General features: G+C 40.7%; 2 protein-coding genes across 2 annotated transcripts in view; both read left to right on the top strand.

Moving 5' to 3' along the window:
• The window catches only part of AHSG (alpha-2-HS-glycoprotein), a 6,858-nt gene extending 4,099 nt beyond the window's left edge, over window positions 1-2,759 (top strand). The window contains exons 4-7 of the mRNA XM_009572440.1: window positions 1-18; window positions 308-421; window positions 1,200-1,280; window positions 2,137-2,759. The exon at window positions 1-18 is cut by the window's left edge and continues 155 nt beyond it. Coding sequence (XP_009570735.1) covers window positions 1-18; window positions 308-421; window positions 1,200-1,280; window positions 2,137-2,418 — 495 coding nt within the window. The 3' untranslated portion in view covers window positions 2,419-2,759. The remainder of the gene's footprint in view (window positions 19-307; window positions 422-1,199; window positions 1,281-2,136) is intronic.
• Window positions 2,760-8,195: 5,436 nt separating this feature from the next.
• On the top strand, window positions 8,196-15,095 carry LOC104072850 (fetuin-B-like; the record flags this gene model as incomplete). The annotated part of the gene is made up of 4 exons (XM_009572441.1): window positions 8,196-8,495; window positions 12,833-12,943; window positions 14,302-14,389; window positions 14,929-15,095. Coding segments are annotated over exons 1-4 (588 nt in total), but the record flags the coding sequence as incomplete, so codon positions are not given.
• Between the last annotated feature and the right edge of the window lie 543 nt (window positions 15,096-15,638).

Genomic DNA, 15,638 nt, shown 5'->3' with positions numbered 1-15,638 from the left:
GGAAGAGCCAAAATACAGGTAATTGCTAGAACTATGTCTAGCCTTCCATGTAAACAGAATATTTCTTCCGTGGTAATTGTGCAGTGCTAACTAGTTATGTCTGGAAACAGATTTAGCTTGCTCTAATTTGCCCTACTGAATTGCTGTTGATTTCCCAAGCATTTTGTGTCATTTTAGCCACAGGATTCCCTTTCACTTCAGTAGGAGTTGCAGAGCTAGAAGCCACAACATTTGCCTTTTATCTTTCCTCAGCAGCTCTGCAGTTTCACAGTGCAAAGTCAGTTAAACAATTTTCCTGTTTTATCAGTATTACCCAGCGCATATTGTCTCTGTTGAGTTTGCTGTGGCTGCCACGAACTGCTCAGCAGAAGAAGCTAAAGATAATGTGGAGGCTTGTCAACTGCTGCCTGACGATCAGTCTGTAAGTATGCCAGCTCACAGGTAGAAAAGCGGCACGCTGTGATGTGCTTGCACTTGTGCAGGAATAGACCTTTGTGAGGATGAAAGTGCAAGAGTTGTATACCATCATGATATGCTTTTTAATATATAATTCCTAAAGCTATATCACACCTTTCTCTTCTCTCTGAGGTATCTGGACTGAATCCTGATGCATTTGAATGTATTTCAAAAAGGCTTGAGGACCAAAGTGTCCTTAACACAAAATATTTTTAATCAAGAGAATACATATTATTGTTTACACTTCTTAACATAAGCACCTGAGAAAATCAGGCTCTTTGTACTGGACAGTACACAAACACATAACAAAAGGGCAGACTGTTTCACCTTCCTATAATTTAAGTGCTGTCAAGTGTGCTTTTTTCTGATATATATGCTCTTGAGAATTATACTGTATACTTTATCATGCTAAGATTCTTCTTTTGTTTCTGATGAAATTGAGTCCTAGGCAGTTTTGGTGGGTGGGAACCTTTTACCTACATTCCTATCTATTCTTTCCCACCCTCATATCCAGACATACAAAGGATCTTACTCTAGAAGAATACAGGAGTTTCACTTATTTGCTGGTTATGCATTTAAACAGCTTGGCTTTTGAGTCCAACAGACTTAAAAGCAAGCATTTTACTGCTCAGATAAAACATGAGAAGATGTAGCTATTTCTAAATGTACTGAAATTAAAAATTGTAATGCAGGTCTCCTCTATTTTATAACTATTTTCTCTTGACTATGTTCTGCTTTGCCAGAATTTTGGTTTCTGCACAGCAACAATGGTAACGTCCCCCTCACAGGACCTCAGAGTGGACTGCCAGCTCTATGGACATCAGGTACCAACCCCAGATATTCCCTTCCTTTCCAGAGTATTCTAGTCTACTAGTACTGTTAGAAGCAATCACCCTGAGTTTACTTCTTTCACTGTAGACTGCATTAGCTACCTGTGATAACTTGAGTTTAACCTTGTATCCTAAAAAAGGTAAGGTAGCTCCTGATTATCCTATGGATTTCTGTGCCAGGAATTATGTCACCTCTGCCATCCATGCTTGACACAGTTTGTCCTCCTAACCATCTGGGAGCTTCACATGTCTGGTAGGGCAAAGAGAACCAAACTCTGCTCAGCTAGGGGGATGGGGCAGATAGATAGATATAAAACATAAATGAGCCATTGTGGTAGATGAAATCAGCTGGGGTTTTTTGCTAGTACTCCTTAGACGTGACTGAATTCAGGGAGCCTGACCTGCACTGCTATAGCAAGAGGAGGGAAACATATATGCACTGGACCTGAGTGCTCTCCAGGTATTTTAGCCTCCCTTTGGTCTGAGAAGGGCTAGGTGGTGGTTGAATACTTCCTATGGACCAGAGCTCTTGGTAACACAACAGTAATTACCTGTCCAGGAGGTATATGAAAGAAAGGATAAGACAGCTGGTCTTGAATGTTTTGCCAGCTGCACAGGGGGCCCTGAAAGTTCACATAGCACAGAATTTGGTGCTAATGATCCGCTGGATATTAAAAATATGTTCCTGGGCTCCTGTGTATGTGTTCAAATGCAAATCAAACTTCCGTGATGGTCAGGAACATTTTGTACCTGGGTTGGAGGCCTATATCTAGTAACTAGTAAGATATCAATGACTCTATATTATAAGCCCCAAGTCACTGAACACAAACACAAACTTTTTCTTTTCCAGCCTGGAGTTACCTACTCTCAACCAGGTCAAGATACATCAGCAGGACTGGTGCCCAGTGTTGTACAAGGCTTCACAAGCCATAATCTCAGGCTTTCCCACAATAACGCTGCTGCATCTGAATCCAGCTCTTCAGAATTTCCTACTTTCATGCTCTCAGCAAAATCTGTAGCAAAGAGAGCAGTTGCAGAGGTTGCTCAGCATGACAAAGTACCTCACCCAGTTAGCTTTGTGCCTCCTCCTCCTCCTCCATGCCCTGGGAAGATTCGCCATTTCAAGATATAGGCTGTGTTACAGACATGGCAATACAGCTAACTGAAGGATCAGTGTGCAGCCGCAGCATCAACACACGGACCACAACATCAAGTGTAAACAGGTGAGAATGCTTGACTCTGAGCCCAAATGAGTTTTACCCTCCAGAGAACAGAGCCATGGCCAGGATCTTGCAAAGGCCTGATGCAAAATATAAGTGATTACAACATATAGCAGTTGTTTTCTCTACATACAGGGATGCTCTAGTTAAAATACAGAAAATATTGTTTCAATAAAACTGTTGTAAGAACTATACAACAGTTGTAGCTTTGTGATAGAAACACCACCCGAAAGGTTACTTCACAATAAAATGTTCAACAGAAATGCTTTGGTATCTTCTATCTGTATATATTTTCATTTAGTTGTCAAGTATCTCCTTCACAGCATTATGAGTCATATTCTGGGCTTGATTTCAAAAACAGTAAGCTCCTGCACTTCTCATCAGCTTCACTGGGATGTGTGGGTGCTGAGCACTGTGGAAAATCAGGTCAGTCCTTTCTTTTGATCACACACCAATAACACTAAAGAAGCAGCAGGAAAAAATGTATTTTTCCCTTCCACCTATAGTGTTTCCTAGTATGTACCTACTCTTAATATCCACCAGGAATACCTCAATACTTTTGGACATGGCATAAGAGCATCCATGTCTATGAAAAGAACAAAGAATCAGGACACATTCATTGCTGCACAGGCTGAAAGCATCAATCCTTCCAGCCAAACACGTGTATTCTCTGTCTTCCAGCAGATACACAGATGCAATATGATCATGGGGTACTGTATGGCCTGTGTGCATATGAGGGAATACCAATTCAAGGGAATAAAAATATACTATAGACATGTATCTCATATAATATAACCCAGAGAGTGATCGCAATTTACCATTGTCCTAGCAGTCAAATCTTCCCTGAATTTCTGACACGTTAGAGGCAAAATCTATTCTAGGTAGAGAAGTAATAAGGGACAGGGGCCAGAGGGATCTTTACTGCCAGCCAGACTGGAATTCTGCAGGCCCTGGGGAGCAGTCTCAAAGACAGTCATGAATCTTTAACCAGGAACAGCACTTGCTACAAGATAATTACCATGCAGGCAGCAAAAGCTGCAGAACACATGTCATTTCTGAACTGTTTCAAATAACCTATCCTGTTCTCCTAGTTACAACCTTCCAGTATTCAGTAAGCAACACAACTGACATTTGTTCTTGGTGACTGTGCAACAGGTAGCTATACAGAAAGGTTCTGCTCTGCTGTGTCAACGGGGAAAGAGAAAGCCGAAGGCACTTGCACCGGTGCTTCAACTGGGTGTCTGGAGGGGAAAGAAAAAGGCATATCAGCCCCGACTCTATAAGCCATAGTCTGATGTGATGGCAACGTACTGCTGACAAGCTCTCCCAATGAAGGCAGCAGCTCTCACATTTCAAGAATAGGCTGAGTTTTTGCAGGAAGTGTGTTGCAGGCAATTGCACAAGCTACTGCCAGCCAATTGCTTGGTGATTTTTTGCTTCTCTGTAAAGCAATGACTCCAGTATGTTCTGCATGCAGCCATTCATTCAAAAAGTGCTAATACTAAGCTGTAGAAATTTCTTGAAGTGGTAAGGTAGATGGTCCTCCCATCCCACTGCACGAGACACAGAACAGGATTTCATGAAATGGCTACTATTATGATCTGCATTACTATAACATCAGATACGTGAGACTGAGTTTTTAACTCGCCTGGAGCAATTAGTTTTCCTAGCTTTTGTATTTTTAAAACTAGGAATTGCCTTAACTAAACCATAAAAATTGTCTTGTATATAATGAAGTGGGCACTAAGTTATAGAAGAGACAGTGTTTTCCAGGCTTAGAAAATTCTCTATGTGATGGCAGAAACAGTATGTTTATAAAAGGGATCCCTGTCCATGGGGATCTCTGAAATCCAGAAATCCTGCATTTTCTTGTTGCCTTTTCCAATCACACAAAGCAAGGATATGTAGCAGAACATCTAGCAGCCTCCACACTTCACAGATGTTCTCCTACACCTGGCATAACTACATCATTGTTTCCTAAAACAGAAAGAAAAAAATAAAGCAGAATTGCTCTGTGCATTCCAGTTAGTAGCTGCACCTCATCTTCTTTAACACTTGCCCTCTTACGGACGCATTTTGCCCTCTTAAAGATACATTTTCTATGAATGCTTTGAAGCAGTCACTTTGTCTCCCCTCAGTACGGCCCAGTATTCACGCACCCGGACCTTAGCAACAGATTCAGTATTTAGTAGTAGATTCTCTGGGCAATGAGTACTACGAAATGGCAATACATAAAGTACAAATGCCTCCTTGCCTGAAATGCAGCATGAATAGTTTTGTCAGGTCTGCATCACTGGCTCACAATGTTTTTCAGCTTTTTCAAACCCTGTTTTGCTAAAGCACATGTATTTCATGTGCTGCTTTGGCTGGACATGCTCAGATTTCCCAGCTGTGTCCATGTTTTGAGGTCAGCTATTTCAACAGCAAAATTTTTTCCTTTCCAGTGGGAGAAAGAATACAAAGAACAGAGTCAGGGATATAACAATTCCTCATTATAAGAGGCACCAACACAGCCAGTACTAACTGGCACCCATCTCCATAGAAATGCCATGTATTGTAAGGATAAAGAAAATGAGTTATTATCCTTTAGCCACAGGGGAAGCATTCCCAGGCACAAGGAACAATGTGAGTGAGTCTGCATTGCTGCTTCTGCTGTTCCTGTACTATGGCTACAGCAGTGTTTCTCAACATTCATCCCTTGTATCCTTTCCCTCCAGGATACAGTCGTACATTATCCTTCACCCTGAGTTTGCAAAGCAACTGGCGACACATGAGGTGGCTCAGTCTAGTAGCCATGTGCCCCTTCTGTCCTGCCATCTGAGTTTTCCACCCCTGCCACCAACTAAAGTCTTAGAAGAGTTTCAGCCCCAGTGCTGTTGCAGGTCTTCCTGGCTGTATGTATAATCCCACCCAGCTTTCTAGGGACATTCCCTGGGACAGGTTCTGCTGTCTCCCAGAGGAACATGCTTTGAGCACTGCTGGGCTAAAGAGCTGAGATTCTTTATACTACCAGTAAAAAACCGTGACAATATATAAAATTTTAAAACCCCCAAACTTTACAGTAGTATTAAATAGAGACAATTATGTCCTTCACTTGCACTTTTCCTTCATCACCCAATACAGGGGCAACCCTCAAACCTAAATGTACTTGGTGTCATGCAGCAGATAGCTGTGATCACAGAGACTCCCATGACAGAAAATGAGGGCTGGGGAAATGGTTACCCAGCTTCTGGTATCCTTCAAGGTGAAATACTGCAGAATTGCCCCTTAGTAGAAAACCAATGACTTTCACTGGGATCCTCCCCAAGTAATGGTGGTTGTCACTTCTCCAGATCTTCAAGGTAACAGCTATTTGTACAGCTATTCCTCCCTGTCTCCAGCATGGAGTTCCTGACAGGTTAGCCACAAGGCACACCGCTGTCATTTCAAACTAAAGTTTCTCCAGGCAGAATTTTCCATGACCCTTTTTCATCTGTACTCAGCAAATCACTTGAGAATCAATAGTGACCACAGTGCAGTCTCTTAGCTGGCAAAACAACCTCCAAATTCAGCAGCGAGAGGATAAGTCAAAGGTACAAATAAACCTGTGCAGCTTAGCGTGTGCTCTGTGATACTATGGGGGGAGCAGCTGAGTCAGTGAATGGCTCCCCCTGAGAGTCACAGTCTCCAGTCACATCAGGATTGTATTATTTATTGTTGCTGAAAAGGAATGAAAGCAGAGCACTCAGTAGTGCTAAAATAATTAAAATAGTGACATTGCTGGACCAGTTTCCTTATGATTCTCCTGTGGCTTCCTACAATTTTAACCAGGGTAGGCTGTGGCAGTGGTTAGAGAAGCCAAGGAGCTAAGGATTAAGCAAGTGGGACTCTTCTCCTTGAGCCAATTGTGACCATACAATATAAGGGAGACAGTAACACTGAACAAGATAGAAAACTAAGGTCCTAAATAGTCTGACCAAGAGGCAGTTACGAGATAAGCAGCTGCAGTTCACAGAGAAGTCAGGACTAAATCTGGGAGAACTATGCAAGGTGATGTGAACTGGCAAAGAAACAACTGATGCATATTTTCTTTGATTCAAAGTACAAAAAGAATAATTTACAGGCAAAAAAAGAGCAAGAGGTGGCATAAGGAGGAAGGCACCAGCTACAAGAAGTCAAACGAAGGCAGTTCACCCTCCAGTTTACGTTACATGCTCTCTTTAAAAAGTTCTTTCTGCTAGATTCTCCCCTTCAGACCTTTGGCACTGAGATGGGCGTAATCAGCCCCAGGTCAGTAACTTTCTTACAGGCCACCTTCCTCTCCCCTCCCCTCTCAGCATACAATTTCAGATGGTTCTTACTTCATCACTAAGTTTGGTTCTCAGGCAATAAAAATGCAGCAGCATGTTACAATTAGCAGTGCAGTTCACATGCAACTGTACCTGCCTCTAAACCCACAGGAATATAAAGCTAGGCATTGCCTAGGCAGGGGCTGAAACCAGGTGCAGCCAAAAAGTTAAGATGGAGGAGATAAAAGGAAACAAGACTTGCTCTTTGGCATCAGAAGCAGCATGTAATGATGGCAAGTTCACAGAGTACTTTGCACAATGTGGCAGTGAGAACAAAGTCAGAAGCTGGGGGAAGATGGAATGAAATAGGAAATGTTCAGGGCTCAGGGAAATCAGAGTGGGGGGTCAAATACCTGGTAGGTGTCAATAAATTGAGAGTTTTAGGCAACAAAAGATGAGTGGGGCTGGAGTCAAGGCATTGAGAAGGAACAAATCCTGAAATGGAGCCTTCAATAGCCTAAGAACGTTTTGATAGCCCTGGTTCACTTATTGTCTATTTCTTCCAACCTCTTACAGCAGCTCATTTTGCACCATCCCACCGACAGAAGTGGAGTCTTTGGGGAGAGAACAAAACTTACCACATCTATGCTACTATATTCAATTGCAGTAAATGTTAGGTCCCAAATAAACACAATGGAAATTTCTGCTTAAAAGGAGACACCATGATGAAAACCTTAATTCTTTACATTGCCTTGTTATCATGTTATCTAAGAGTATTTAACGGCTTGAGAAGGCCATTTATCCACAGGCTTCTTGTCTGTACATGAACTGCATTTTTCTGGCTTGGCTTGGGCTAAGGGCTAACATTCATCTGTAGGTATCCAACTGAGTAGAAATGCTCAAAGAATGAATCCAGACCGAGCTTTCTATCCCAACCAAACTGACCGCATATAACAGAAAGTCAGTATATTTGTTTACAATTAGCATTTAACAAATACAAAGTGTAAAATCAGTCAACCTTGTGGCCCTTATCCAGTTCCCATTCAAATTACTGAGACCTTTGTCATTGTCTTATTTGGGAGAAGAACTGGATCACCGACAGAACAGAGGTGGAGCCAGACCTGTCCTGCATGTAGGCTTATTTAAGCAATTCTGGTTTCTTAAGAAAGCAGCTTTGTGTGTATATTCTTGTCGCTTATGATGAGATCAAAGTTACACAATCTGCCCAGTGAAGTCTGAATTGGAGATGTAAAGCCAGAACGAGAAAGTGCTCTTTGGTCTCAGAGGGAGTGACAACACTTTCGTAAAACCTTGTAATCATTGACTTAGTGTATGCTGTTGCAGCTGTAGGTTTAAAGGTGATGGTCAGTATGTAATAAAAAGGGGACACAAGTTTATAAAGAAACACGGCTCCATTGCTAAAGTCTGCCATTTCATGCAGGTCAGCCCCTCCATACTGACTTACCATTCTGATCTGCTACACTGGTTTTCTAAGCAGAATGGTTTTACTTGTTTCAATGCTCTTTGGCATACAGGCGCTTTGCTCCTGGGCTACCTCTCCTCCTGCCAGAGAAGCACTGACTGCATTGCTTTCCCCCACCTGCCATGACACTGCAGTAGAGGAGGCTGCAGATCTGGCTCTTCGCCAGATCAATGCTGACCGAAAAGAGGGCTACATACTCAGTCTCTACCGAATCTTCAGTGTCCGAGAACATCCTCAGGTAAGTTACCTGCTTGTTCTGTATCTGTTTCTCCCATGAAGAGCCCTGCGTCTATCACTATTCCTTAGCATTATCTATTTGAACTAAGAAATATTTCAAAAGGCAAATGTAAAGTTACATTCACAGGACTCCAGAGGCCATGTCAACTTTACGCACGGATGACTAGAAACAGTTTCATCACCACTGTGGGCAATTAGAGAACAAATCTCAGTCACGATTCTCTGCTGCCTGCCCCTGGAATAGCTCCAGGCATCAGTTCAAATTTGGTATGAAACACCACTACTCTGATTTAATTTCATTTTACACCTTCCTCCCACTGCCTTGAGCAGTTGGAGTGCAAAGGCTATTAAGTCATCGTGCGTTTTGCACAAAAGATGTAAGCACTAACAGGTGTAAACACGTCCAGCTTGGGACCAGGGAATTCCTTCACAGACCTCTAAATGATGACTCATTCTCCAGAGGAAATCTGAAACCAGTTCAAGTGCAAAAATTACACTGGAAATACCTATGGACTATCACTCTCATATCCTCAAGTATCTTATTTCTCTGTGTGTGCTTAATTTATTACTATTTTGTGTTACAATAGCTGAATCTACTGGCATTAGCCAGGGACAACCTGAAATGAGTGCACAAGGCCCACAACACATAAGGCACTGTGGAAGCATCCCTGCCATGCTTGCCCACTTCCCATAATCTTACCTGAAAGGCTGTGTTCTGAATTCTAAAAGAAAATCAGGCTCATTGCCAGATGTTTAAAGATCTGTACTGGCAAGGATATGACACTACTTCCTGCTGCTCTCACAAGGACATAGTTTCTGCAGATACGCTGTGGCCTCCAGCAATCTGAGATCTCACGACTAAAGATGCACACTTTGCTGTACTTCGCACTATGTTCTCTATACTTCTTTGCTCAGCTGACAGAATGTGCCCACTAAGCAACTGGATCAGGTCTCTTCGGATTTTTTTCCACATGGGATGCCTCTGAGCTGGCCCAGAACCCTTATCACCAGTCATGGAGTTAGGTACTCAGTGCCCCATCCTGGGGCTATTTCCTACCGACAATAATTAGAGCACCCCTATGACTACACTGCAGTGCAGCACGGTAGGTGCAGACATGCTGTAAAGCACTTCATTCATCTCCCCGCTTCTTCCTTCACCTGTGCGAAGTATATCTCAGCACAGGAGAATTTTGGTCCTTGTTTGTGATTTGGTCTGTCACTTAATTCCCTAGAGACTTAACTTACTGCCTTATAGCATACTTTGCTCTTTCTTCCTTTTGGGGTTTAATATACTTTTATTCTTATTTTTTGCATCTAATATGCTTACGCTGTAAACAAGGTGTTTCAAGACACTGCAGTGACAAACTAGACAATCTAAACCCTTTGACACATTTTTGCTGCTGGTGGAACTGAGTACATAAGAAGCAGTCAGCTATGTCAGGGATGTTCACGGACAGTAACAACCTTATGCAACCTTCTATTCCCTTCAAAAAAATAAAGAAGTTTCTTTTTTTATCAGCCAGTGGTCCTTCCTCCCATTTTTTTAACCAATACTCAGAACAAAAACATTTTCAAAGTTACTTCAAATTCAGATCTGCCCTTAAGCAACCTGTGGTTCAGTTTTGCTCTAATGGAAACTAATGAACCATCTGCTATTAACTTACATGCAAGTAGGACAGAGCCTTTCTTTCATACAAGGTACTCATGATTAACTTCACTGACAGGCACTTAACCAAAATTACAAACCGTGCCAAAACATTTCTTTCCCTTGCACCAGGTCGCCCTGCCACAAAAGCGATGTTGCGCTCCTGCGGCATCTCTTCTGGCTCCCAGGCTCCCCAGCATGCATCACAGCGGCAATCCTAGCATCAGCAGCACTGAGGAAGGGATCTTTTTGGCCACGCAGAAAAGAGAAAAGTTTTTATTCAATACTAAGCAGATATCAAAAGGTCTCTGCATAGCGGTCTTTTAATGAAAATTAAAATAAGGATGATGAAACCTTCAGAGATCTGCTGAGCTCTGAATAAACCCCAAATTATTCTTTCCCCAGTGGAGGATGATACATACAGGAGCAGATAGACAAAAAGATGTGTGGATTTTATAATAACCTCATCTGCATATTAGAGCTGATATTGTACAAGAGAGCTACAGGCAACAGGAATACAGTTTGGTCCACCCTGCTTGCATTTAGTATTTCCAAGATCACCAATCCTTGCAACCAGTCTTCATGATTCAGCTGAGTGAATCCATCTAACATCAAACATATTTGATTATAAGAACATTTCTTTAATGAGATATGTGTGTACTTTTGCCTTCAAAATACCTTAATAACCAACCTGAAAGCTCAAGTCATCAGTCCCAACTTTGGGACTCCTGAAAGATACACATTTTCCTTGGCTATTACTTCTTCATGCAGTGACGTTTTTTCTCATAGAGGATATATTTGAAGTTACAAGCTTGCACCAAATGCTGCACTACTCAAAAAACACATTTTCAGCAAATGGCAATTACTCTTTGACCAGTCTTACTTTCTGTTTACTGATTTAACCTATATTAGCTACCATATTAAGGAGACATATCATCATGGTATTTAGGTACCTTGTATGTAAACAGAAAATTACGATTAGTTCCTTCCACAGAAGGATCTATGCAGCCAGGTGTGGGGATGCTGCCATGCCATTGTACACAGTGCTGCTGCACCTCAGCTTCACTCTTTGTCAAAATACCTTTTGATCTTTTCACAACCTTCAAAACGACACTTATAATTAAACCTCAGGATTAGCGCAGGCAAACCCTGAGAGCTCAGTGCAAGGCATTACCAAATTACTTCATAGAACACTTAGGGAAAAAAGAGGATATGAAAACACAAAAAATAGTATAAAGCATGATAAGTTGCATATGTAAGAATATAACTTAGAGACAAAGCTAACAAAACAATTTACTCATTCTGTATATTTATTTTCTATTTATTTTGCTCTTTTATATTTAAAGGGTTTAGTATTACAAGTATATATGGTAGAACTCTCATAAAATCACCATCCCAGTCTCTTTCCAGAGATCTCTATACTGTGTGACCAGAATAGTTTGTATCGCTCGGTCTCCTTAGAACTCAAGGACAGATACCTCTAGTGTTTTTCTAAGCAGTATAAAAACAAAAAAGCCAGCAATACTCCAGCCTTTAGATGCCCTATTGACTGGTCTTTAGTTGTTGTTAAACAGAAACGAAAACTGAAGCCAAAATTGTACAGATACTGGCCCCAGACTCTTGCCCCACAAAGTGTTTTCTCCATAAACCAGTGAAATCAAATAGGAATGAATGAATATTGCTCTCATTTAGTTTTGTTTTTTCTCCCTCTTCAGCAAAGACATAATCTCAGTCTAAACATGCAGCTAACACACCTAAGTTCTTTAGGATGGTTAAATGACAGCTGCTCTCTTTCCAGCTTTCCACTACAAAAAATAGAACACAATCCTACTAAACTGTATTCTTGATAAGTATCCTGGAAAGGTGCTTATCCATATCTACAGTGGAAGCAGAACCAGGAGCTGCACCATGCAGCATCTCATCTTTCTGTACTACATGATGTAATCACTAGATATATGGAGCTGTACTTTTAGTCTTTCTCTGTCCCTCTCGCATGGAAACGTGTTTGCCCAAAAGTTGAGCCCTAACTGCTTTGTGCACCTGTGCTGCAGTGAACTGAACAAAGGTTTCTGGACTTAAGCACAGGCTCAGAACGCAAGCACTGGACTGAAGCTTTAAGTGAGTCAGAGACATCCATGTATATATATGCAAGGTCTCTCATAGCACTTTCTGATATCTGAGAGAATATTTAAGTTGTCTCTTTACGGCAAAGCATCCATACTTGAAGAAGACACTACTCTAAGAAAGAAGATATTTCTGTTTCTAATGCCTACTGGGAATGTTTCACGTTAGCAGTTTTTTATTATTTGTGGTATTTATTGTCTCATTCTTACTGAAGGCAAAATAACCTACCTTTCAAATCTAATCATAAAATGCATTTGACAATGAAAACATTACCATGTTTAGTCCTTATTCTTGAGTTTTGGTTGGTACCAGAATCAGAAGGATAAAACTGACTCTAAAAGGTTGTTCTTTAATTAAAGCTGGCTAGACGCATGACCAAGCCTGTACTAACAGGGCCTGAATCTCACCTGACTTGCCACTGTTGAGAATTCGTCCCACAGAATGCTCAGTTTTCCGGATATCTATGTGTCCCACCTGTGTGGTTTGTGTTTCTCCATCTCTCCCTTTTATGTGTCCCTACTTTGTCCTGTACAAAACTGGGATATGACGGTCTCTTTTTCTGTTTTCAGGACATCACTGGTTCTGTCTTCTATCTCATCTTGGATGTAGTAGATACTGAATGCCATGTACTCAGCAAAAAGTTGTGGAAGAACTGTATAGCCAGATTTGCTCATACAACTGTAAGGATTTTATTTTCTTATTTAATCTCAGGTATGATGAGTTACTCAGGTACTACTGATGACAGCAAAATCTCTACACATGCATTTTTAGTAGGCAGCAGAGCTTAGAAGAAATCTAAACCCATTTTTTAAGGTCCACAGTTTTGCCCTGTACTTTCTAATCAGTTATATAGACTGGTAAGATTTATTTTAAAAATGAAAATGAAAAGAAAGGTTTTGACCAGAGTTAATAAGCAGACATAACTAAATAGCCATGCTAGGACACTATTTAGAATAAATGGTTTACTTTTTATAGCAACCCTGTAAGAGTTTATTTTAAAGACAGCCTGTCAAGAAAGGAGTAAAAGAAACTCACTTTTATATAACATGCGATCTTTGGTTTAGTTTAATTCCACTTGTATTCTGACAACCTTGCAAAAATTGTACTGAAAGCTCAATAAGATAAGCTACAAAGACAGAAAGTGATCTAAAACTGTTGCTATAGGTGACCAAAACAATTCTGTACAAGTGAAAAAAACCCTTATGAAATAAAGAAGACAAGAAAGAAGTTTCACATGTGAAAAAAAAAAGAAGTTATGATTAAATTGTCCTGGGCTGCTTCTTAGGTCAATCAGTTTTCATTTTTAAATGAAAAACTGGAAAAAATAAAAAGAATTCTGCTCACTTCTGCTTAAGCGCTTTGAGCAAGAAAAGGGTGCAAAGAATATATGGTTGATATGGTTCTTGGCTTCTGTGAAGTCAAGAAATGTATGTCCTAGAGGCCTTGATCATACATGTGGCAATATTTAAGAAGTACTCAGAGAATATACATTCAACTTGTAAAAATAAAGGCACAATGGATATTAATAGGCCAGTATTTTTTCTGCCATAAAGTCAGAGTTTCTTTGTGTGCAAGGGTGATCTTATTGTGCCACAAAACTGATTTGGGGTCTTTCCTACCACTCTCCTTCCTTACTATGGACATAGGGAAAAGGGGGAAGCTGGAAGACAGGTGACTGGATCCAGACACTCTAAGCTGATCTCCAGGTTTAAGCTCTCTGGGTTCTAGACATAGACGCAGCCCCCGGTGACACTTGGGCACTTCTTAGCTGCCAGAAGAGTGGCCTTGTGTAGGCCACTCTGCAGACAAGCACTGCACCTGTAAAGCTCAGAATTACACCAGGGGAAAATCTGGCCTTTTATTTCTAAAGGAGATGCTTAGAAATGTGCTTCATTGCCATTTGAGTATTAACACAACTTTATTCTTGAAAATAATTTCATGACTGCAAGGAGAAAATGAACCACTCACTGTCTAGATACTAGATGATCAGTGCAAAGGGTGCAATATTAATTGTTTCTAAATGTTTATATTGTTTTAGGTTTATGGTCAATGCAAAGCAATTATCTACATTAATCAGGCAAGAAATATTGCTCATCTGAATACTTATGAGTGCATTTTACAACCAGGTATGTCTTTATTTAACACACTCACTTTAAAAGAGGACTGGAAAAACACTCTTTGCCATATAGCATTACTTTAATTGTAATTATGGCACCACAACGTCTCCATTAGCTTTCAGCTGCCCTAATTTTCTCAAGTCAGTGATCACAAGTTCAGTGTGGTCTTGCAGCTCAAAGCAGTGCAGTAAAAAATAACTGTTTTCAACTCTGGGAAACCCAGCAGAGCCTCTATATGGGCTTTTACTGTCTGGTCCAAAAAGCATTTTTATGGGTTTGTGAAAGGCAAGTAAAAACAGCAAGCCCACTGTCAGTAGGTTGAGCTTTTTTCTGCAGCGTCTCTGCCTCCACTGCAACATTTTTATGGGTCTGCAAATTCATAGAGATTCAAAATCATTGAGTGAATCAAACCACATATTGTTACTCCAGGGGACTGGAGGGCAAGTGAGTAGGGTTGGGGGCATAGATGCATTTACAGTGACCTACATTATCAACATGCTCTTATGGTTATGCTTTCTCTAATGACATTGTTTTGTTTGAATAAAAAGTTCCACCCAGATATATTTGGACAGTATGTCCTGACTGCCCAGTTGATGACTGTCCAACTGAGCCCAAATATTTGGAGGCTGCTGTTCAAAGCCTTGCCAAGTTCAATGAAGAGAGTGAACAAACTTCTTATTTCTCTGTCCTCAATGTCACAAGAGCTTCAATGCAGGTAAGCCAAACCTCATCTGACTTGCTTTAGCTCTCAGGAAGTATGGATCCACCTGTTATACTTTGTATGATTTGTTACGTCTTACAGATTGTTTAGAATTTGTATCTGTATAGTACAGAGAATACTTCTAAGCAGAATTCTCCTGGGAAATGAGGATCTGCATTGATCCAAGACTTTGACTCCATTTATTGCAAAAAGAAGGGCTTTATGCAAAACTCAAGACACAGATTCGCATTCTGAAGTTAGGAAAGCTTCACTGTGAGCTCTTTCTTCTACCACCACGATGAATTAGTGACTCCCTAATAGAAAGCATTTAATAAAGCACAGTCATCCCTTCCAACACATACCTGTATTTCACTGACTGAATTTAAACATGGTTTAAAACTATTTTTAGACTAACACAGGGTTAATGATCTCCTGGCTAAATCCTGTTTGTTTACCACAGTAATATCTGGTCTCTCTAAAATTCATTATGTATAGATAATAAGGTGGTTTTCACTCTTTGTCTTAAACTGTTAGATATTACTACAATACAGTATTTAA

This window comes from Fulmarus glacialis, unplaced genomic scaffold, assembly GCF_000690835.1.
Source record: "Fulmarus glacialis isolate BGI_N327 unplaced genomic scaffold, ASM69083v1 scaffold10392, whole genome shotgun sequence".
In the NCBI taxonomy this organism is placed as follows: Eukaryota; Metazoa; Chordata; class Aves; order Procellariiformes; family Procellariidae; genus Fulmarus; species Fulmarus glacialis.
Note: the sequence above shows the minus strand (reverse complement) of the source record. Positions and strands in the feature narration are given on the sequence as shown.